This window comes from Eumetopias jubatus, unplaced genomic scaffold, assembly GCF_037043125.1.
Source record: "Eumetopias jubatus isolate StellerSeaLion01/CBP00866 unplaced genomic scaffold, mEumJub1_p1.0 scaffold_6, whole genome shotgun sequence".
Lineage (NCBI taxonomy): Eukaryota > Metazoa > Chordata > Mammalia > Carnivora > Otariidae > Eumetopias > Eumetopias jubatus.
In genome coordinates, this window is record NW_028274812.1 from 29,646,635 (window position 1) to 29,671,615 (window position 24,981).

Consider the following 24,981-nt stretch of genomic DNA (forward strand, 5'->3'; position numbering starts at 1 on the left):
CATGCAACAGAGAATATTTAGAAGTATGATGCATTAAATAGTGCTAAAACCACAGGAGCCTCACATGCCACGCAGAGAATTCTGTGAGGCACCAACATCTCTTAACATGGGTATGCACTTACTGGCACGTCTGTCACGGGCAATGCTTGTGGGAACAGCTGGGTGTTCAGACTCTCTCCTTCCCAGTGGCTGGAGCAGAAGAAGTTTCCTGCTTTATCCGTTGGAGATTCCACCTAAAAGCAAACAGGAAGTGCTTCGTTGTTTCTAGAACTAGAACTTCCCATGGAACGTTGACACTTGAGAGTAAATTTCTGTAAGATGAATAATATCTGAGGATCTAATGTATAACACGTTGACTCTAGTTGGTAACACTTATTGTATATTGTATATATTGTCTATTATAATTATTGTATAATTGAAATTGGCTAAGAGAGCAGAACTTAAATGTTCTCACAAAAAAATTTAAAAAAAGGTCAACATATGAGGTGTTGGATGTGTCCATTAACTCAGTGAGGGAGAATCCTTCCACAATGTATATGTATATCAAATCATCATGTGGTACACTTTAAATATCTTACAATTTTGTCAATCATATCTCAATGAGTAAATTTCTGGTCAGTCTCTTAAACATTTAACCTTATATGAAAAAAAATTCCAGAGGCACTATATCTACCTGTTGGAAATGCTTCTTGCCACCCAAGCTAAAACTTTTTTTTTTTTTTTAATTTTATTTATTCATTTGAGAGAGAGAGACAGAGAGAGCACAAGCAGGGGGAGAGGCAGAGGGAGAGGGAGAAGCAGACTCCCTGCTGAGCAGGGGGCCCGACTTGGGGCTCAATCCCAGGACCTGGAGATCATGACCTGAGCCGAAGGCAGATGCTTAATCATCTGATCCACCCAGGCACTCCCCCAAGCTAAAACTTTGATCCTTGCTAGTTAGAGTCTTTTTCTTTTATACTATAAGTTAAATACTATTATTTTAATTTAAATTTCAACTCTCCATGACATCTGCAAATTAAAAATCTTATGGATTATCTATCCATTTGTGTATCAGTGATAAAAATGTACAGTAAAGAGGCGCCTGGGTGGCTCAGTCGATTGAGCATCCGTCTCTTGATCTCAGCTCAGGTCTTGATCTCTGGGTCGTGAGTTTCAAGGCCCGTACTGGGCTCCATGCTGGGCGTGGAGCCTGTTTAGAAACAAACAAAAACAAAAAGTACAGTGAAAAGCTTCCCTCTCTTTCCTGTCTCCTCCCTAACACATTTTATGTTCAAACATGAAGGAGGTAGAGGTGGCTTGGCCTCCCAAATGAAAGGTCCCACACCTACTATGGTGGCAGTACCTCTTAGCCGCATCTTGTAGGAAAATCTTGTATGAAAAGTGGTGTTGTTACCCAGTCCTGATGCCAGACACGTAAAGCTGCCCACAAGGAACAGAGGCAGCAGGATTCACATCTCACTCCTTCCAAAGGATCTTGAGTTTACCTCTTGTTTGATCTTTTTCAGCAAAGGTGGTCCATTTTCTTGAAACTCGGCAACAATTCCAGGTTCGTCGGACTCCTGCTTGATCACATCCTGTAGGTCTTCTACTAGATGAGATGGTGTCTGAGGCTGAAAGGAAGAGTGGGTAAGTTTGCATCAGAGGACAATTTCTGTCTGTGCTAATCAACCAGCTAACCTCAGGAACTTGGCCCAAACTTACTAGCATCTTCAGAGGACCATATTTAATTTCTTGAGCTGCCAGGCCGTGTTTGAATGGTGTAGGAGTTCTTGGAGAGCTTTCTAGGATTGACCTTTTGATAGCTGGAGTTCTAAAACTTTAAAAAGAAAACAAGTGTTGGTTCAGTATGAAAGAACATTTGTCCTTGCCATCACTCTACCTATTAAACGCAATATTTCCGTACTGAAAAAAAAACTTTTATTGATATGCAATTGGGTATGTGAATTAATCATATATGTGTTGTTAAGAAAAAGGTAATATTTACATCCCGTATTACCAAATACTTCAAAATATGATACTCCTAAGAGCATTAAACTATTTTTCATCTTTCTTTAATCATTCTGGAGACACATATAATGCTCCTAGGTTTTTATAATGACTATAAACATTGTAAAGATCTGTTGTCATCTACAAATCAATTTGATCTATTCATTAAAACAGGCCCACAATAGAAAACACAGGTTAACCTTTTAAAATGTACTTATTATAACTGGAAATTGTAAGATATAATTTTTTAAAGGTTTCTTATAATTCATATTGATGTTCTCTGCCATTTCTTTGAATTGGGTAAGGCTTTTTTGAATATAAACATTGCTTAATCACTCTGGCTTCTGATCATATGATATTCCTGGGGATTTTAGAAGAAGTCTTATCTGTAGATAAATTTCAAAAAGGAAACATAAGATTAAAAAAATATGAACTAAGTAAAGAACCATACCATTGTTATTCTGAATTTTATAATCAGAGAGGAAAGGAGGTTGAAAATCTTGTCTTCAGTGAAGAAGAAAAAGCCTTACCGAGCAAACAGATCAACTGAATGGAAAAGTTATATGAGGACTACCTCTGCATGTGGTCCTACATAGTCCTTCTAAATAGGACATTGTGAAGTGAACTACAAAACATAATCTAGTTTATCTACTGACTTGCCACCCCTAGGTAGTTTTAACATACCTAGGACGGATACAGTCAATGTGAGAATATACATGATTAGATACATCAAATGTGTCAGACATTTGGGGGCTATATTCCATTAATTAAATGTAAGTAAATAAGGAAAAATAATTTTATTCTTGAACCAAGGACTTACATAGTATTTTCCTTTTGAGTTTTCACAGTCTGGTCTCTATGAAATGGTGTTGTAACAGTTAATTTGTGACCATTGAGAGGTGTGGAAGTTAAAGAAGGCATTTCCAAGTCTAAGTTTTCATGGTTACCAGAAGTGTTTAAGAACTAAATATGGGAAGAAAGAAAAAAATTACTTAAGCAGTGATTCTTATTCAGCCCAACTTAAAAATCACACCATGATAACAAGCAAGTATGTTTTACTGACCCACTATGTAAAATAATAAAGATGTTAACAAGCATGTAGTATTGGACAGGGTATTGTTTTATTTCAGTTGGAGTGCAATTTGGAGTGTAATTTCCAAGAAATAAAATCTAGGGTCACTGCTGAAGAACTTGAAAAATCCTATGAAAATATTCTCAATAAATGCCGTTTGCCATTAAAGAGAATGAGATGCACTCTTTATTAAGATTTTAAGCCTTAAAGTGATTTTTTGGAAATTAATTATAGTTTTTCTTTCATGCTGTTTTTTCTCTTTAATGATCTATGAATATTATGATAGAAGGCTTGCATTATGTGGAAAATTCTTGAATAATAAGCTGTGTTTCTCAGAATGCATTGTTCTGGGGAAATAATAGGTGTCCCTCAGAAAGTCTCAAGGTAAAATAAGTTTGGGAAACATACATATCATAATCTCCTGGAAATTCATAATGCGCATCAGTGTATTAAAAACTCTGAGAGGTTCTGCAGTAAAGAAACCAATTTTAATTGTGACTTAGTGTTTCCCAAACTTATGTTCTTAGATTTTTTTCTGGAACATCTACTACTAAAGTCTTGCAGAACTAATATTCTCCAGAATACAATTTGGAAGATACAAGCAAATGACAAGATAACTTTTTGGGTGGGTGCTTCATTTGTTCATACTTAAAGCTGTCCTTAAAATAAACTCAACAGACATATAATTGGAAAAATGTTTTAAAGTGCCCAATTATCTATTAACTTCAATTAGTTTAGTAATTAAGGAATACAAGTCTCTGACAAGAATTATAGTTTCCATGCCTTAAAAAAAACTCTATGAAATGAGAATATTCATGGCAAAAACCGTGTTGATAAAATAGTATGGAGTAACTCAAAAAAGCCAATGTTGAGAAATTAAAATTAAAACATAAGTTGTTTTTCTTGAGTATTTGTTCCTTATGCTTTCCCAAAACTTTTCCACCTAAGGATGGATCAGAACCTCTAAGTTTCTGGTTGCAACCCAAATGCTCTCCAAACATAGTTTGGGTCCCTCCTCCCCTGGGTCAGTGAATCACAAAATAATAAGTGAACAAACAGGCAGGAAAAATCTGCTAAAGTTTTTAAGCAGAGGGAAGGGATGGGAGAAAAGGAAGGGATAGAAATGTTAAAACTCTAGTGCTGGAGGAAATAAAAGCACATCCCATGCAACTAACAGTGTTTCAAATCACCAAAAAGAAAAGAGAGAATTATGACAAAATCATCAGTCAGCCTACAGACAGCTCAAACTTTGGGAGGCAGTATGACTTAGCAACAGCTAGATTCAACAATGGAACGAAATCAGTGAGGGCAACAGTAATTAGTCATTTGTTCCAAAGGATTAGTTTCTAGATTATTAAGGCTCGAGTGGCTGTTGAAAATTAGTAATAGCTGTGCAGAAATCGTGCTCTACCTGCGAAGGGGAGAAGGGTAGGCTTTTGACAGGGGAACGCTTGGGAGTTGAGCTGCTGACGTCAGCAAATACGAAGGACCTAGAGTCTCCAGGGGCCAAGGGGCTTGCCTGGCCCCGCTTTTTTCGTAGGATGACCAGTGGAATTGTGCTGTGCCTCGAAGGAGGTAAGGGCTTGAGTGGGTCAAGTGAACCCTCATTCAACTTGAGTTTGTGCACCCTTGTGCTAGGCTCTCCTGCAGGTCTAGTCACACTGCCCTCTCTTTGCTGAAGCTGTAGGGCTTTGCCTGCATGATGTTGGCTAGGTGAAAAATCTGCTTCTTCAAAGAATTCAAAACTGCTGAAATCACACCATGCTGAAGAATCCTGAAACAATGTGGGAGGCACAGAACTTTGAGACGGTGTGTGCATGTTGTGTGCCATCACCTGAAACACAGCGCTGAGAAAGAGATGCTGACGTTGGACAAAACACCTGGCCCTCTTGAGAAATAGCTTCAGGATTCACAATTGTTCTGGTACACTGCATGGCAGGTCCACCGTGCTGCCTGCAGGCTGGTCCTGCGTATGTGCCGCAGGGACACCCCCCGCCCCCCTCTCTCACCCCCGGTACGCTCTTATTTGCATGCAATCCAAAGCAAAAAGGAAACCTGTTCCAGATGGCACATTTTGGCAAGGTGCATCCCATTTGATGGATATGCAGTAAATGCTTTTTAGCGACAAAGGAAATGAACCGAGTATCTACTTTTTAGGTCCTGCACTCACATCTGCTTCACTAAAGATGGTTTGTCTTAGTGAACCAGTTGGGGCTGGTATTCAATAAGCAATGTTTTGTGGCGAGAGCCATGTACCACTAATAAACTCTTACTACTTCAAATACATTGAAAGACTGCTTTAAGTTCTGAGTAAACGCAATTCTTAATGTGCTATCCGAAAGCAAAGCACAATTCTGAAGAAACACAAAGAAGTAACAAAGTAAAATAAATTAAAAATAACTCAAATATCATTCCATAACCCAGGATCTACTTATAGGTCATTAACTTACTATTGTAAAAAATATGCATTTTGAAGGAAATGCATGAAAAGCTACCTTTTATCTGGGTAGTCTATGAATTCAGATCTCTGAAAAAACATATATGCAAAGGCTAAAATCATACTTTTACATTAATATATGCTAATAACATGGTATTTGCTATAGAAAATGGCAATCATTTGAGAAATGGGTTTCCTAATTCACCTTCAAAAACATTAACTTGCCTTAACAATTCTACTTACAGAATCTATAAATTGAAGTGTTTCTGCAAATTCTAAGAGGTTCTTAACATTATCCAGAATGGTGCCTTGGTGGACGATCATGCACCTTGCTGGAGAGGCACTTTCTTCAGGTAGGGAGCCAGGATCCACAGGCAGAGATGGAGTGGAGTGGTGTTCTTCCAAACAGGAAACAGGTGCACTGTCCCCATGAGGTCTGGTGTGGTCAGCGATGGTGGTGCTGTGCCACCCGGGATAGCTGCACGTGTGGTTCTGGGTCTAAGGCGGGGGGTGGGGGAATAAAGAAAGAGCGGGGAGAAGAAAGGGAGAAGGAACTAAGCAATGAAGTTGCACAAGGTATCAGATGCTGTTGGAGGAAAGATAAAAGTAGTTGCATCATCCAAAACTTGCGCCTATGAAACAGTTGTCAAGATGTTTCCTTTTATCGATGCAAGACCCTGCTTTTTAATAGTGTTATGGTCTGTCACCTCCGTGCGTACCCTCACTGTCATCATTTTGCTAAAACTGCAAACAGAGGGACTGTGTCACAAAGTACAAGTCTCACACGGACTATCTTCAAGATCTACTTTAACATACCTTCCAAAAGGCCATACAGAGTTGCTGAGAATAAGAGTTGTCCTATTCTCCTTCTAACCTACAGAAAGGCCAGGGGACTCCAGAGTTAGAGGTGCTTTTATCTGCATATGTTCTTGTTGCTTCTATCCCCTCTGAATGTTACCGATTGCACGGATGCACTGAAGGGCTGCCAAATCAACGTGGTTAGGAAAGCAGAAGAGCACATTAACCGAAGTCTCCTTTCAGCATGACCACGCAACAGGGAGACATTGCAAAACATGAACTAAAGTTAAAAAGTGGTCGAACTAACATATGCACATAATTATCTTATTATTTAACCCCAAAGGAATCAACTCCTAAGAATCCCTACTGGGTATCACGTCTTTTATTCTCCTTGTTGCTTGACTACATAGGTTACATTGGGGCGCCTGGCTGGCTCAGTCGTTGAGTGTCTGCCTTCGGCTGAGGTCATGATCCCAGGGTCTTGGGATCGAGCCCCGCGTCGGGCTCCCTGCTCCGTGGAGAGCCTGCTTCTCCCTCTCCCACTCCCCCTGCTTCTGTTCCCTCTCTCGCTGTCTCTATCAAATAAATAAATAAATGAATAAATAAAAATCTTTAAAAAAACCCCCCAAAACTACAGAGGTTACAAAGTACATGCTGCTTTCTCAGTTCACAGCTCAACCACCAAAAAAGGATGTCAAAATTCAGTAGTGTATGAAAGTATGGAAATCTAGGTTAAGAAAAATAATAGAAAAAGAAAAAGCGTCAAATGAATAGGTACCAGACAGATAACAGAGCTTTGTAAAAATTGCAGATTTTTCATTCATTTATATCTGTTAATTAGTCTTTGAATGGATAACAGTCCTGAGAAAACAAGAAAATCGATGGCGTCCACCACAAGTGGACTCTGCATTTCTTTTGCCACATGAAAGGGCTACTTTCAGTTTGGTCAATATACGCTGGGATCCAACTGCATTTTAGCACAAGCGACTTCTGTTCCAACACTGTTAACGGATCTACAGTCTTGGTTAGTGTAATAGTTAGAAAAGAAGGGACAAGAGACGGAGGGCACTGGGGTGAGGCTGCTGTCCCCCCGATTCAAGCACACGGTTCTCTTCTTACCGGGAGCACCTGCTGTCCTTTGAGCTCATTCTCAGTTGACATGAGGAGCAATTCTAATTCCTTTATTCGCTTTTCTTTCTCAGGGTCTTCATCATTATAGTGTCTCTGAAATTAAAAGTGAAGGCAGAAAAAAATTCAAGGGCCTGATTGGAAGCTGCAGATACAATGGCTGTGGCCCCCAGTCATGAGGGACCATTGGGCCCCAGGAGCCTCAGCGTGAAACCAACACCAACTGAATCCGGCCATTGTACAAAGCTTTGTGAGGGTTATTCCAGACGTAAGGGAGGTGATGTGAAATCTGAGGCTCGAGTGGGCGCTCACTGATGTGCTGGTTCACCTGATAACATCAGAGAACCAGAGAATTCCTGAGCAAGTTTGCTCTAGAAGTGAAGATTGGTAGCTTGCTGGCCAGAACTCCACCCACCTCTCCACTATTCCCTCTTTTTTCTTTACTTCAGTTAGTTGGTCAAGTGAAAGTAAGTGTTTAGATGAAAGAAATAAAGCGTGTCTTAAAAAAGTTTGCTTTGAACAGCCAACGAGTTTCTTTATGAAATGGTCTTCAAATGATCTTACCTGAATGGCTGCAGCAGCAGGCTGAGGGACATTGACTATATTTACATGTAACGCTACAGGATATGGGACATGACTGGAGACCTAGATCAAAAAGGCAGACAAACAAAGGCCGTGTCATTCATGGTCACATAGGCTTTAGGGCACTTGGCTTCCTGAGGTTTTGCTCTAGGACTGAGGAAAAACAAAACAAAATAAAACTCTACTGATAAAATTCACACACACACAGAGAAGAAAAAAAAAAAACAAACACCCTCAATTTGAAATTTTAGCCAGCCTTTAAAAATGGCTAAATAAGCAGTTTAAGCAACATAAAGAGATTTAAAGTGCTCATTGATCTTGATGAGAAGTATTCCTTAATTAGAGAAAAACACAATGAAAAATATAACCTAAAAAGCATTCATGAATGTATGAAAGAAGTCATGATGGGAAAAACTGATGGCTCTAGCTATTTATAATAGAAATATTTTTCTTGGAATAATCATGAGTTTTAGTAAAGAGCACAGAACCACCTATGATAGTTCATTCACCTGAGACTTTTCTGGAAAGTCTGTAGTCAAATGAATGGAACAGATAGAGAAGAGTAAAAATTATTTAGCAATATATTTTGAATATAATTTGCATATGAGCTCCACATTCTTGGCTAAGTTTCACCATCTGTTATTGTTAGTTTTAAGATTAAAGTTTATTGATCTTGTCTTTATTCTCCTTATTTTTTTTTTTCCCAACCATTATGGAAATTTTTTTTCCCTGAATAGAAATATCTGGCAATTAGGAAGGAATCACACTGATCCAAAGGAGGATGAAAGAAGACATCAGAAAATGGTGTCACAAACCTGCTCCTGACCCAGAGTAAGTAGGTAAACATGACCGGAAGGAATACGTTAAGACATTTCTGCTAGATCACTACCAGAATCAAATTTACAGAATCAAACTTGTTGAATTTCAGTGTCAAACGATCTCCTCTTTAAGTTTAATATTACATTCACTTTTCATTTTGGAAGAGGAACACAACAGCTCCAAAATACATCTTCATTCCCCTCTTCTGCTTCAGCAAGAGCTTGTTAAGTAAATTTACATTCAAAAGCTAATCTGATCTGAAGCACTTAAAATCCAACAACCTGGACTCCAGTCTTCACAGTGGGCTGTGTGACTCTTTGCAGATCACTTAACCACCTGGCTTCTGGGGATGTGCCCCCTGATAACAACACCTCCCCCTATCTACCTCAAAGGCTGTAGGTGGGGATCAAACGGGATCATGTTTATGGAAGTTTTCTGAAAAGTATAAAAGTGTGAAGTATTATTACTTCTACCTGGAGCTAAAATCACCATCTCTCTCAGTAAACTAAATTCTCAGAAATGGCTTACATTTTGTGCTTCAGAAATGTGGTAATAGGAATAGTCATTATTCACTGAGGGCTGGCCAGCCGGAGGGAGATGAGCCGAAGGTGGAGTATGAGCAAAACCCATCAAATGGCTGTTCTTCTGGAAACTGGTGGCCACTGTTGGTGGGCTGGCTTTAGAAGACTCTTGCAGATAACCTTCCTGCTCGACCTTCCGACGCATTGTAGAATTCCAGTGGTTCTTGATAGCATTATCAGTTCTGCACAGAAATATATCACATAAGAATTTTACAAACAAAAATTTCAACTCAGATTACAGTTAATGGACAGAAAACTGTTTCGAACAGAGACCTTTCCTTCTGGTCTTTTGGGGTTGTTGTTGTTTTAATTGCTTTAGTCTTCTGGACCTCTGAAAAATCATGCTTCCCCTATTACCTAATTGAAAATCCATAGATTTTTCTCATTACCCCATAGGGAACATACATGGACTTCTAGAATTTTTAAATTCTTTAACCACTTTGTTTCCTTGATAAAAAGAGTTATTTTCAGTGCGACCACCCTTCATGTTTATTCTGACTGTTCATGGTCCAAGGCTCTAATACAACTTAGAGATCCAGCGGTTCTAGAAAAATGGCTCCTTTGACTATGTCTTAGCAGGGCCTGCCCACCACAACAGGCACACAGTAAAGTTTGGTGAATGATAATCATGGGCTACTGCCTCACTGTCCGCTCTTTATCTCAAATGGCACTAGCCAGAAATTTTGAGTCAAAAAAAAAAAAAAAGGAAAAAAGAGAAAAAAGAAACTCTCACCTCTTGACATCCACCTCAAACTGTTCTATAACCAGAGGTGAGAATGGAGAATGGGATCCAGAAGGGAAAGATGCCAAGTCCTCATATATTTTCAAACTGCAAAGCATTTTTACTAAAGTCTTTCAATTCTCAGGAAAATAGTTTCTCAATTCAAAAAAAAAAAAACCGTTTTAAGCCTCCCTTTTACTCTTTTGATGGGGGTGGGGGAATGTATGCTAAAGAAAGAGGAAGTTCAATCGCCCCTTAAATTTTTACAAGAATCAACAGCATATCCTCTCAGGCCAAATGGGAGAAAAGGCCTCCTTTTGGCAACCTCTTGGATTCTCTGAGCTGATGCTGAATTCTCCATGAGGGAGGAAATGCTCTGGAACGCCACACAAGAACTCTACATCAACCATCAGAGCCAGAGCCTTCTTTGAAAGGACCCTTTCTCCAATTTTGAAGCTCAAGAATAAAATTTATTAAATATTTTCTATCTTACATTATTTACATAAGATTTATAATGAAAAGTATTTTCCAAATTAAAGAAAATTTGTTTATAAACTATTCCAGTGGGGTAATTGGGACAAAAATGAGCATCTACAGATGTCCCTAATAATGAGGTCATTTTTGTGCCTTGTGCATTAAAAGAAAGCATAACACTGACCTTATTTAAAAACCTGAAAGCAGTATGATAATTCTAGAAATACTCTATTTATTTCTTCAAAGGAAGAAAAACGAAGCCAAGTGGTAGAACGAAATGAACGCTAGTAACAGGAAAATGACAGCTGAGCTTCTGGTCACTTCACCAGCTGCATGAACTCAGAGCAGCGACAAAATGTCTATCCTCAGTTTCCTGCTATGTGTTTAGAGTTTTATAGTTTACAAAGTGCTTCGACGTTCATTTTGTTTGATACTAACATGGGCCCTGGGAAGTAGGCTATTACTCATTTTGCAAATGGAGCAATGGAAGCTGAGGAAAGTTCGATGACTTGGCCCAGAGCTCACTGTTGGGTGGATTCTGGAAGTCCTCGACCAAAGAAACGCTAAGAGCTCCTCCAGTTTTAAAATCTATGGATCTGGCATATCTAATGAAACACTTACGATCATTGGAATGTAATTCACTCACCATACATTTAAAACAAAATGTTCAATACCCACTCCCTCGTTCTTCCCAATCAATATATTTTTTGACATATTATTACCGTCCAGGCAGTAGCTTTGCGATTTCTGCCCATCTGTTCCCCAGTCTCTTGTGTGCCTGGTAAATAATTCTGTCTTCCTCTTCTGTCCAGGAGGTTTTCTTAACTTCTGGATTCAAGTGGTTATGCCACCTCTCCCTACATTGTTTTCCAATTCTCCCCTTTAAGTGCTTGGCAATAACAGACCAACGTTTCGGACCGTATTTCTGTACAAGCTCTATCACCTTCAGATAAACACACAAAAATAACCTATGTTTTAATGTTATGTAATGACTCAGTGTAATCATTCTTCAGTGTTACAAGATCTTTAGAAAATGTCTAAGAATCTGCTTTCATTCATTGGAAATATGGGAATAGAGTCCTCTGCTTCCTGACACTTTACCTGTTTCCTCTAGTTGGCAAACATTCAATAAAGATGTCTTGGGAATATTCTGAATTGTGATTCACACACCAGTGAGGAAAGAACTTACTCTCTGATCTTCTTCTTTGGTCCAAGGACCCTTGATGAGCTCAGGGTTTAGTACTTTCTGCCATCGGTGCTGGCACTGCACATCTGTTCGATTCTAGACAAATAACAAAGTATGAGCTGTCATATAGATATGATGTGATAAGCACATGAAGACTTTGTTGTAGTGTGAAACATACATAGACAATACACACATTCAGGAACATTTAAGACACACATTCAGGAACATTTTAGGGCATGTTTGGAGAGCCTACCTATCACTCATTACTTACAGTTAAAAAACATACAAAGAATATATCAAAATTGCATTTAAAATTAGATTTGCCATATGAACTGAAGGACCACATACTGTACACATCGCTGTGAATTTAACTTAACCTTATCCTCAGCCCGTGGAAGTACCTCTATGGACAAAGACTAAGACTTGTTAGTGATTCCACATGAAGGTCAGGCTTTCATGGAAACCTACTCTAAGTGACTCAAGTTTGCTTCCCATTCAAACTAAGAGATGTGCTTCAATTTAGGGCCTCGGGTATTAATACTGCAGAACAAAGATGAATAAAGAGAGGCCCTACATTACAAGAGAGTGTAATCTTACAAGAAAAAAAAAGACAAATATATAATTAACCAATAGAAGGCAGAATTTGATCCACATGCAAGAAGAAACCAAAGCAAAATGATATTGGGCTGAGAACAGAAGCATCTCCTTAGGAGGGGAAATTATGTTTCCTAAGGAGGAGTCTGGAAAAGCTCTTGATAGGGACTTGGGAGGATGGATGGAACATTCTAGGAGATGACATCACCAAAGACAAAAAGCCCAAAGGAGGGAAAGCAGAAATGAATTCAACGAAACCTGCTCAAAGAGAGGAAGTAGGAAACAGAACCGGAGCTGTATGTTGGGGCCATGTGGAAGGACCCTGTATGCCAGGTCGGGGCAGTGTACTTAATTTGTGAGACTCTATGTCACTGCTGTTGATTTTGAAAAGTTCAGGGACAGCTGCATTTTAGGAAGCTCCATGTGCCAACAACGTTTGGGATGGATGGAAGAGTGGAAGGCTACAGGCAGGGAAGCCAGTTAGGAAGCCACTGTAAGTGTCCAGAAAAGAGGGAAGGGGGCCGGACCTGTCGGAACAGCAAGGAGGATGGGAAGAAGGGGCTGATTGAGAAAGGAATTCCAGATTCCATAGTCACTGCTTGGCTGTAGGAGACAGGAAGTGGGGTAAGTCAAAAAGGATAAACTGAAATTTTCAGCCAGGGTATCAAAAGTATGGCCATCGAAATAAATAGGAAATTTAAAAGAAGCTAACTTGAAAATGTCAGGAGTTTTGTCATCCTACCATATAACAAGTCATCAGAAAGCTAAATTACATTATCCTAATAAATAAAAAGATAAAACAAGAGGCAAAATTTTAAAAAAAAAGTTGTAAAAATCCTTTAACAATCTATTTAGAAACCCCAATTATATGCATTACAATATAAACTATAAACGATAAGTTTGGATGAGGCAGTTCTCCCCCTACTTCTTATATATGAGAGAATGTGTAATGTCTTAATGCCCTCTCCCAGGACATAAATGCTGGGTTCCTTTTACAGAAAGAAAAAATTACAAACTTACCGGGAGATAATTGGCAATAACTTTCCAGTCATCTGTTCCATTCTGTTCCACCAGCTTCTTTAGTTTTTCATCCTAAGACATTTAAAGTTAATCCTAGGATATCAGTCATTTACTGTATAACTTTATTCAATTAAGAGTAAAATGGAGCCAATCTAAGAATCCAATCCAGAAAAAAACCCTCAAAAATATCCAAATACAACAGATATTAATGTAATATACTGGTTTAAAGCATAGATTTATTTAGAGTCTGACAGACCAGAGTTTGAAACTTGACTTAGCTATTGACTAGTTAGATGGGCTTGGGTATATCATTTTGCTTTTCTGGGCCTTAATATTGTCTTCTATGCCGTGGGAATGCTGATGTCAATGTGGTTCATTGGGGATTACATGAAGTAGCTATGCAAAACATTAAACATAATACCTGGCTCACTGAATGTTTAGTATATGATAACTATTAAAAGTTTTGCTTGATGGGAAATAAAATAATGAACTCCAATGTTAGAGTCAAAAGACATTTAACTATGACAATAAATAGGATCTTGAGTAAGAAACGGTTCAAGTTCTATTTTAACATTTAGCTAGTTCAACCTCTTTCATGCAAAAAATGGAAGATCACTTTTTAGATTAAATTTGAAGGCACGGATAATGTAAGAAAATAATTTCATTTTTGCATCAATATATTCACAATTTAAATGAGGCCAAACTTATCAGAACACTGAAGACACGAAACATCAGGGAGAAATCTTTCAGTTCACAAGTGTCTTTCTAAACACGTTCTTTCAAGTGAAAAAGAACCCCCACGTTTCTGCAAAGGTAACTTTCACACACAACATGGGTCCTTGTAGGACACAGACACAGGAATTAGGAAACCAGTGTTAACAACAGAACTTCTATATCTCTCAGGATCATCTAAGATCACAACCTCCATAGATAAACTATGAATTTCCTATGGAGCTCACTGGTAATCCCACCTGCCTATCAAGAAGGGCTCTGTTTTAAGTGAAGTAGGGTGGAATGAAACAGAAGAAGAGTTAGTATCATTTATTCTAATGTAAAATCCTCTAAAATCAGTTGCAAATTTTTTTGAAAACTTTAAAGAAAAAGCAATTTTCCCCATACATGAATAATTTTGCTCTTTAAGTATTGTTCCATTTGTACAAAGATCAAGCTTTTGATAAGCTAGCAGAAAAAGAAAGGTGGGAAGAAGACACATCTCCATCCATCACTGAAGGCTGTTAGAATAGACATTCATGTATATGGCTCTGTGAAATATACATCACAAATGTTAAATCCATTATGACAAGATGAGTTCTGTGAGTATTTTGTTTCATACTTTTGTTTTGGGAAATAGCAATTCATTCATTTGTACAGAGAACACTTATTAATATCTTCCTTTGTGTCAAGCGATCCTGGGCTCAGGGAACACAAAAAGGAGCAGACATTTAGCCCTGCCCTCAGCAGATTTGTTGTTCGTCTACTGGGGGAGGCACGCATGTTACAGCAGTCATAAGTAAGAATGTGTATCCAATGCCTGGAGGATGCATCCGACCTGCCTGGGGAATCCAGGGAGGACCTCGCAGAAAAGGTGATGTCTTCACAGGTGATAAAAAAGTAGTAAGAAGTAGTGCAGCAGAAGGACAAGAACACAATTTGCAGAGAGAAAAACACAGATGAAACCTAAAGTGAGAAGGAGGGGACATTCAAAGAACTATGAAGAGTTTCGAAGCAGATGGTATAGAGTACACGTTGCGGGAGTGGTGAGGGGTCAGCATGCTGCTCTGGGCAGGCCAGGGTAAGATTTCAAAGAGCCAGCTAATGAGTTTGAGCACCTGTAGTTTAGCTGAAACATTTTTTTCCATAAATTGATACACCCTAGGTTTGTTCCATGTTTTGATAACATGATTAGTTACCTCTTCCCTGGTCCACCTAGTTTTCCCCAAGTGACGCTTTCCAGACTTAGGCAGCAGCCCATCATAGTCATGATCACACATCTCAATGTCTTCATCATCCTCGTCACTACTGTATATGCTGCAGAAATAAAAAATGGGCAGACGTGGACTGAAACCAGAAGACTTAAACTACTAGGTAGCAAAATTTACACGAAAACTCAATCTTTTCAAAGGTTATGAGGATAACATTTTGAAAACTTGCACAACAAGATTGTTTTCTGCCTTCTGTTGCTCTAGTATTGCAAACTGGTTCTGCTGTTAGTGGTATCCACAGATACGGCCAAGGACCTGGCACTTTCTTATTGCTCTACATGTTTAAACCTGCTGAGACTGTTAGGCCAGTGACAAGTTACACATTTGGCAACCTTCCAACCAATGAAGGTTTAAGTTGAAAACTTAATGTTAAGGACAATAGAAGAAACAAGAGCCAATTTCCTTTATATAACCACACGCTAAAAATCTTTGGCATACATCACATCATTTAAATACTATTTCTCCACAACAACAAGCAACTCAATGATGTTACTCCAATGGGGCTGGTGTTTTATTTAGAGAAAAAGAATTCAAGAAGTAATACACCCAACAATACAATTATAGTCATCCCTTAAGGATGAGAAGATTAAGAGAATGTAAAAGGAAAGGATTTACAAAACCCGAGGAAGGATAAGGCCATTGCGTGATCAGACTGCTTTGTACACAACATTAATATCCAACAGCTCAAAACTGCAGGCCAGTTGATCCAACTTGGGGCCGCGATGACAATAGTCAGTCTCCTAAGTAACTAAATGAGTAATTAGGCCACTTGGTAGTCACACTCTTACTTACTTTTTTTTTTCCTATTTCTGACTGAATGGTATTTGACATCTCCTAAAATGTACCTAATTCAAAACTAAGGGATTCCCCCGAATGCCTTAGTGTTTTGAAGAGAGCCTTTTCTTTTACCTAGTAGACCAAAACTCTGAATTTTGATGACTTTTGAAGTAACTCTACACTTAGTGTTTATTAATCATATACCAAATAGATGACAGTAATGTTAACAGCCAGTAAAATTTATAGTTTACTTTTTTTTTTAAAGATTTTATTTATTTATTTGACAGAGAGAGACATAGCGAGAGCAGGAACACATGCAGGGGGAGTGGGAGAGGGAGAAGCAGGCTTCCCGCTGAGCAAGGAGCCCGATGTGGGACTCAATCCCAGGACCCTGGGATCATAACCTGAGCCGAAGGCAGACGCTTAACGACTGAGCCACCCAGGCGCCCTATAGTTTACTTTTAGTTGTAATTTTACTTATAAAACATAAGATATGTTATCTTAAATTCTGTCTTAATATAAGATATTAATATAATATAAATGTACCTTAAATATCTTAAATTAGACTCTTAGAAACTTCACTAAAATTTTTCATTGTAATATTGAGAAATCCAGCAAACTGAGAATAAAAATGACATAGAGAAACATCATAGTGCCAATTATGATTTTTATACAGGTTTTGTCTTCCCAAACTAACTTAAAAGTATATATTACTCACCCCTTACAAGTCAAGCAAAAGTGCTTTCCAAAAATCCTGAATTTGAGGTACTTATAATTTAAAACTATTATTTTGGGCATAATCTGTAAGTCCAGGATTCATGGTGCCAAGTAGGATGTGATCCAAACTCCAAATGCCACCACAAAAGAGATCCCTAAGCTGTATTTCTCTAAGCTGTATTTATAATCTACAATCATTTTTTTGTTGTCTATTCTTTTAAACAAGAGTCTCATCCTGTTCCCCACTGTCAATAAGAGGCTCTAAACAACAGATTAATAAATATAATAGATTCCCGCTAATAAAAAAACACAAGCATCAGAAGATAAATATATACATATCATAATCCCAGAGCTGTCAGTCGGCATCTTTCAAAAGGTTCACAGGGAACTCCTTGGAAAGCTCCCAAATGAAGTGGCACCCTTATGAAATATCAGAAAAGCAGGGTAATCTGAAAAAGGAGTCACAGATTCCATTTACTTTAACGTTGTAGGTCTGGCCGGATCTGGAGATTTTCAGAAGTGAGAAACTACATTTTCCAAACTAATAGTAATTGGGCATCTTTCTCCTGGAAATAGCTCACCTCTCAGGAACAAGCAACAAATGCGGCGGCCCATAGGGGGCAGCCAACGTCAGGTGAGAAAGGATAGGCATCAAACAGGACTAGAGTTCTGGAAGTCAAGGTGCCAGTCCTAATTCTGCCTCCACTTCCCTGCATGACTTGGACAAATCACTTCCTCTCTCTCAGGACCTCAGTTCCTCGCCTTTACCTAAGGGCTTGGATTCTATTAGTAAGGTACTTTCCAGGGCTAATAAATGATGATTTCATGTCTTCCGTGCTTCTTCAAAATTCAGCACAGAAGCAGAGATGAGCAAAACCAGAGTCTTGGGGGAAAACGTGGTGTGGGACTTCTGCAGGTCCTGAAGAGACCATAAGGGGAGCAGGGCGAGCCCAGGGCTGCTCATAGTCTGCTCCTGGGGCCATCAGCAGGTTTGGCACCCGGGCGAGCTTTTGAGCTTTGCAGGCGATGCCCTCGCTCTAAGTTGTCCCGGTAGCCTAAATTGCACGACTAATTTCTACTAAGGACCTGAAATAAATTTTCCTTTATCTGCTCCGACAAGCTCTCAGACTCAACAGTCAGAGGACTTTCAAAGGTTGATTTCTGGCTTGATGCACTCGACTCCCCACCTGCTAGACCTGGTGTGGTTACAAGAGTACAACTATGAATATTACATTCTGTCAAGGAAACAAACCGTGCAAAGAAACGAAAAAGAAAAGAGGTGTTGGGGGTTGGGAAGAGGGAGGGGAGCGGGAGGAAGTGTCTTGTGGCCGCTACTGTGATTCTAGAAAAGGGGTTCAGACTCATTTCGCTGACCTGGTTAATAATCCCTGCCAAGCTGACGCTCGCCCAGCAAGAAACGGCTTTGAGCCCGCAGCCGGGTTTCTCTTCCCCCTGGGGCAGGTTCAAGGCTCCCGCCCCTCCTGGCCGCCACCCTTCTCCGCTACCTGGGAGCTGCAAGGAACCTGCGCGGCCCCGCCCCACCCGGCCAGCAGAAATCGCGGGGCGCGGAGTCTGCACCGCGCCTCCTCCCAGCACCCCTTCCCAGCTTCCTTCTCCTCCTCCTCCCAGTTTCTGCTCTCAAAAAAAAAAAAAAAAAAAAAGGTGGCCACCGCTGTTAAGTCCCAAAGGCGAAGGTGAAACCACTTCAGGGGCAGCACCCCGCCCCGCGTGGCCGGGCCCTGGGTGAGGCATAGGAAGCCCAGGCCCCCCCCAACAGGTCGTCTCCCTTTTTCTCCGGCACCCAGCCATGCCTAGGCGCTGCTCCCCGCCTGGCCAGGCCCGGCCCGAGGGTGCAGCTGCACGGCCCAGGCCCACACCCACGCTCCTTGCAACTTCCTAGCGCTGCGCGGGGACAAGCGACAGCCGGTTCAAAAACAAATAAGTACATGAAAAGCAAACAACCCGAAAGAAAAGGGGTTGGATTTGCTTTGCCTCCAGGGGCTTATACCAAGAACCTCTGAGCAACGGTCGGCCCGTCACCCGTCCTCCTCCCGGGCGACCTAAGGCGGCGGGAGCAGGGCGTGGAGAGGAGCGGCAACCTCAGCCGCTTCCACGTGTGCGCGCCGCGCCCGGACCTATTGCCCCAGCGAAGAGGGATTGCGTCCTGGTTGCGCGGCAGCGGCCTTGGGTGCTGCCCGTCTCCGTCCTTGTCCGTTGAGTGGCAACCGTGACGGCCGCTGAGCTTGTCCCCGCACCCGGCGGCTCGCAGGGAACTCCGGCGCGTCCAGTCCGGGAAGTCCAGAGACCAGGGGAAGCGGGAGCGCCAGCGACTGACAGTTCGGACGAGTATTTCCCTCCTCCTCTCCCTCTTCCCCTCGGTGCAGCCACAACGTGAGGGGACTTCACCCATCATCCCGCCGAGAGCCTCCCCAAGTGCCGGGACATGTGCAGCGCGGACGCGTGTGAGTGCGTGTGAAGTGCTTGCATAAGAAATAAAAGCCTCCCAGAGTACTATGAGAGCTTTAAAAACCAGGGCTTAAAACAATTTGCCAATGTAGAGACCCTTTTCCTCCCTAAAACCTTCCTTGCAGCCGCCTGTCAGCTGCCGCTCTTCTTCGCCTCCATAAAGAATGAATGAAATTTAAGGAACTACCTGCAGCTACTAAACAATCCGGCATTCTCCCTATATCTGCCATATGCTCTGCACTTCCAAGTCCAAACATATCGCAATGCATCCACCAATTACGCTGCGACTCCCTCGCCGACGCCCGCGGCATCAAGTCAGGGACCTAGTGGGCTCCCCGGGGCTGGTGGGCACCTCTCTGGCCCCGGCTGCTTTTTTGCCCTCTAGAGAGAAACGTATCCCCGCGCAACTTGTAAAATGAGCCTCAGGGCATGCTTCCTGACGTCCTGATATATTTCCCGCATAGGCTCTTCCATTCAACAGTTTCACTCGCGGCTTCTGCTGCAGAGGCAGAGGCTCTAGGTCCTCGCAGGATCTGACAGCCCGGCAGAAGATCCGGGAACGCATTCCCACCTGCTCTCCGAGCGCCTGGTGCCCCGAGCGCCCCTGCCCGCGGCCGCCCGTCCGGGCTCCCCGTTACCTGTGTCGGGGTCTCCGGGCCATGGCGCGGCGGGCGCGGGGCTCAGCTGGGAGCCGCGGGAACCGCACGGGGCTGCCGCCTCCCGCTGCCCGCCGCCTGCCTGCGTCCCTCCCCGGCTGCGCAGCGGCGTTCCGCACCGCCGGGGCGAAGTTTCTCAGGAGAAAGAGGAGGAGGAGGAGGAGGTCGCGGAGGAGGAGGAGAAGGAGGAGGAGGAAACAGGTTGATATTAAAATGTAAACTCTGTAAACAGAGATGCCATCAAACAAAGAGCTTTGGACACTCCCCCTCCCGCCAAATCTGGCGCCCCTGCAGTGCGCACGCGCCCTGCCCGCCGCCTCCGCGGTCGCCTTGGCTGCCGCCCGCCGGGCTGCCGGGCAGGCCGGGCCGCTGCTCCCCTTCTCCTCTCGCGCCGCCGCGCTGCGCCTAGCGCGCCGCGAGGCCCGGACGGCGCGCGGGCGGGGAGCCCGGGGCTGGGGAGGGGCGGCCGGGGGCCGCGGCGGCGCCTTTTCTTGCGCAAACCCCGCTCCCGGGGCTCGCGCCACGTCCCGCTGCTACCGCGCCCCCCCCCTTGGCGGCCGCGCCACCGTCGCCCCACTCGGCGTGTCCCAGGCACCAGCGCCCGAGCTCGCCGGGCTCTGACTCACTGTCGTGGGGGCGGCAAGGGCCGGGGGGAGGGGGAAACTCCTGCATGGGGGTTTGGATTTTAGGCAGGGTGTAAAATTCAGCTCTCTGGAGATGGGGGAATGGGGGGTGGGGAGGAGGAGAAGGGGACGGAAGCATGTGTTTTCACGGGACGTTTGGCTTTTTTTGTTTTTGTTTTTAATATCTCTAACTTGTTAGTGACAAGGGACACTTAAATACAAGTGGGGCTGCAGCTATCACCGTTCCATATGGGGCATCCGGGGGGAGCTTTCACTCCTCTCCGAGATCCTGGAGCCCACACAGCCCACACTGTCCTCCGTGTTGTCACTAGCGCTTCACTCTCACCCGGGCACACGCCCGGCCCCACCCATCCCGCCCCGCGCGGGCGGCGCCCACCGCGCACCTCGGCCCCTGCACCACTCTTGCAGCGCGCGCCCGGGATCGCACACCTGCAAAATCCATGGGGTTCCAAGCAGAACTAAGGAAACCCCACGTGTGATTGCATGGTTTTAAAAGTTAAGCGGTTTGTGATGCAGAGGTCGGTATCCAGGCTTAGGGTAGTTTGGGGGCTCTGTTTTACGAGATAAAAATCATTGAAGTCTTTTGTGTTCATTTAACTAGGGGCTCCTGGAGAAATAAAGGGAGAAGATGAGTGCTGAATTTATAAGGATTGATGATTGGGGGATTTTAGGGGAGTTTTAGTTTTACTTCCGTTTATAGACTTATACCATTGGGGATTTTTTTTTTCATTCTCTGTACACACTTAATTTATTTTTCCTTTAATCTTATAAGTTTGAGACTTCTGCTGACTGGGTTTGTGGGTGTCCCATGTGCCCCGGCAGTTTAAACTTAGCTCAGAAAGCATTTTTTCTTACTAAAAAAGCATTTTCTTGCAGAAATGAGTCATAATTTTATTAAATGGTGAAGCATGCTAGGTTTCAAGACTTTATCTGGTGTTTTAAACTTTGTTTCTTAAAAAATTGTAATATAGTTTAAATCCTTATCAAAAAATGTTAGTTGCTAGCAAGGTTTTAACATTACTTTCTTCATGAGAAAAAAATAACACTGAAACAAAAATTACTGTGAGATATTTTAGTTCACAATTCTGAAAGACAAGTCACTTGCAAGTTAATATATATATATATTTTAAAGTGTTTGTTTTTAAGATTTTATTTATTTATTTGAGATAGAGAGAGAGAGAACATGAGTTGAGGGGAGAGGCAGGGGGAGAGGCAGAGGGAGAGGGAGAAGCTGACTCCCTGCTGAGCAAGGAGCTTGCTGTGGGGCTGGATCCCAGGACCCTGAGATCATGACCTGAGCGGAAGGCAGGTGCTTAACCAACTGAGCCACCCAGGTGCCCCGCAAGTTAATATATTTTTAAAGCCAATATTTATTTGTAGATTCTATAATAAAGTTTCTTTCTCTGTATCAAAAATAAATAATAAAGAACAAACATGTAGAAATTACTCCGAAAGGAATTACATTCTGTCTTTGGGATTACTTTATGAATCCAACAGGTGTGATTCCCAAGCTGAGCCTCTTCAGCACAGAGTATAAGAACCCTCCCGAAAATAAGTTCATGTTTCCCAAGATAATTAGGAGGTACAATTGCTCTATGATTCTTAAACTCCTTTTAGGTAGAAAGATACCAAATTCAGTTTTATTCCCTTTGTTTACTTTGTGCATCGTTTTTCTATGTGTTTTGAAAATGTATTATATTTTCATTTCCCAGACAGACATTTTGAGATGTAGTTGTATATTTTTCCTCATATGTGTAATGTAAGCATGGTCCAATAAAGAGTATATGTGTGCAATGATTCTTACTAGGCTAATGTGGGATATATTGCCACCTGATAAGTATATGGAAGGATAGAATCAAATGGAGTTATCATAAATTCTTGTATAGATGAAAATATATTTTCAAAGCTGTTACATAATGTTTACTATAACTACACATTTATTCCCTCCACTTGTAATTATTACAACTGCATTTTTAGATGAGAACTTTATATATTTCATCACTCTTAATTTTTTTTTTTTTTAAGATCTGCCACACCAGTTATTTTAGCTGGGGCTGGGCTGGGATAGGGCTAAATTCAGATACAGACTTTTATTTGCGTTGCATTAGACAGGGGTCAGCAACTTTTCTGTAAAGGGCCAGATAGTAAATGTTTTAGACTTTGTGGGCTATATTGTGTGTCCCTTTCTTTCCTTCTTTTTTTTTTAAATAATTTTTTGAAAATATAAAAAACATGTTTAGCTTGAGGGCCACATCCAGCCTGCAGGCCAGAGTTGGCCAACACTGAAGAACTGTGGTCTTCGATCTTTAGTGTGTATCACAAACACTGAGTGTTCTGGTGAAAAATATACAGTCCCAGGCGGTGCCCCTAGAGACTATGATTCAGTAGGTCTGAGGTAGGGCCTAGGAATCTGCATTTTAAAAAAGTACCCACGTGTTTTTCATGGAAGTGGTTTCTAGACAACTCGTTGTAAGAGAGATGACAAGAGGGTTCAATACACTTTTACCTTTGCCAGTTGTTTCTCATCACCTTCCCCCACCTCATTCTTTTTCACCTCTCCTCGGCTAAGGATTCAGTCTCTCCAATCCAAAATAATTTAAGTCTGTGAGAAAGTTGATGCCAGGGACCACAGGGCTGTGGCAGCCTATTCTTTCTTCCTTTACTGCTGAACTTCAGCCTCAGATTTGAACTTGAAAGGAAAGGAATCACTTATCCCTTGCTGATCATCACTAGGATTCTCCTCCATGAGAAAGCAAGCATTTACGCTAACCATCAGGGAATGGCTGAAAGGAAGAGAGATGTATAAAAGGTACAAATGTCAGCTTTTTTGCTTCTGACTGTTGAGAAATCCTGAGCATGTGGTGGATCTTTAGTACCTGTGGTCAGTGTCCCAAAGACAATGAGGCTTATCAGTGGTGGTGGCAGACCGGCCTTCTGGGGCTCCGTATCTCAATGGCCCACCTCTCCTCACCTTCTCAACACATTTTAGTTCAGAGCATTATTAAAAGAGAGATAATTACAGTAAACACCAAATGGTTACAGTACAGACGATTCTTGATCATTTCAGTTAATGAATGACAGCGGTAGCATATAGAATTGAAATCCATAGGTTTGAGATAAAGTTCATGTCAGCTCACAACAAACCTTTTGGTAATAACAACCGGGGAAGTGCTACGTTAGTGCAACATGTTTCATAGAGCCTCTATATTAGATAGTGACCAAATACATTTTTATCTTTAAATGATTTCTGGGTTTGGCACCTCCTTTGGCATTTCCACTCTCCAGATTATATATTCCTCAGACAAACAACCTGCCTATTTTCATCACCATTTGAACTGAATCTTGGTTAAAAGATATGAGTTTTTCCATGGTAAGAGAAGGGTGTTCCAGAGGAAGAGAAAACTGAACAGAAACACAGGATCAGTAATCACAAGGCATATTCCACGCACAGGGAACAAGGAGCTGTCTAGATTTGCCTGGGGCAAGGAGAGCTTTGAAGGTCGGACTGGAGTTTCAGAGCTGTGCGTTTGGAAGATTAATCTAACAGTATGGTCAGATAGACTGTAGTCAGAAGAAAATGAAGGGGAAGAGTTCAGGTAATTGGTCTGGACTAGGACAGTGACCCTAAATGGAATGAAAAGGAGAGGGTAGATCAGAAGAACACTGGCCGGGCAGAAGCTTCAAGACTTAGCAACTGATTGGATGGCTATTGGAGGCACCATTCACAGAAATAGGGAAGTCAAGAGGGGAAGAGAAGTGTGCGCTATGGAGATTCAAAGAGGAAAGTGAGTTTAGATTTCAGTATGTTAAGTTTGTGGTTTCTTATGGAAGAGATCCGGGTAGAGTTGTTCAGCAGGTGGCAGAGAGCGTGGGACCCCGGCCTACTGGAGACGTCAGGCAGAATTTTGTGAGCCACTTGTTAGACACAGACATGATTAAAAATTAAATGTTATAAACCTACAATTAAATATATTGTATTTCAAAAAAGGTAATAAATATTTAAAAGTCATAATCTCCTAATTCTTTTTACTACATTTTACGAGTATGTATGCTCTTGGGGTAATTTCCGCAATACATCTGCATGATGGAAATACTATGTAACATATACTAATGTGCATGTCTTCCCAGTTTTGTGTTCAGTGAAGTCATCCGGGTAGCCGGGCTTGGCTATGGTTGGAGTATTTATACCACAAAAAGTGACAAATGCTACAAATAAGGGCTCCCCAAACCCATAAAACCTGTTGTTAAACATTTACCAGGGCAACACTGGAGAAATACTCTATTTAAGAGCCATGTGCATGAAGGCAGTAGTTGCATTATATTGTGGATTTGCTAATATGC

General features: G+C 41.7%; 1 protein-coding gene across 2 annotated transcripts in view; it reads right to left on the reverse strand.

The window, feature by feature from the left end:
- The window catches only part of MYB (MYB proto-oncogene, transcription factor), a 35,083-nt gene extending 15,017 nt beyond the window's left edge, over positions 1–20,066 (reverse strand). The window contains exons 1-14 of one of the 2 annotated variants that reach the window (XM_028125389.2): positions 19,979–20,066; positions 15,309–15,426; positions 13,399–13,470; positions 11,788–11,880; positions 11,321–11,541; positions 9,351–9,585; positions 7,986–8,066; positions 7,413–7,517; positions 5,739–5,993; positions 4,470–4,832; positions 2,807–2,949; positions 1,702–1,816; positions 1,485–1,610; positions 123–233 (exon numbers count right to left, since the gene is read on the reverse strand). In XM_028125389.2, coding sequence (XP_027981190.1) covers positions 123–233; positions 1,485–1,610; positions 1,702–1,816; positions 2,807–2,949; positions 4,470–4,832; positions 5,739–5,993; positions 7,413–7,517; positions 7,986–8,066; positions 9,351–9,585; positions 11,321–11,541; positions 11,788–11,880; positions 13,399–13,470; positions 15,309–15,426; positions 19,979–20,001 — 2,061 coding nt within the window. In that variant the 5' untranslated portion in view covers positions 20,002–20,066. The remainder of the gene's footprint in view (positions 1–122; positions 234–1,484; positions 1,611–1,701; positions 1,817–2,806; positions 2,950–4,469; positions 4,833–5,738; positions 5,994–7,412; positions 7,518–7,985; positions 8,067–9,350; positions 9,586–11,320; positions 11,542–11,787; positions 11,881–13,398; positions 13,471–15,308; positions 15,427–19,978) is intronic. The other variant, XM_028125390.2, reaches the window with a different exon arrangement.
- Positions 20,067–24,981: the final 4,915 nt, after the last annotated feature.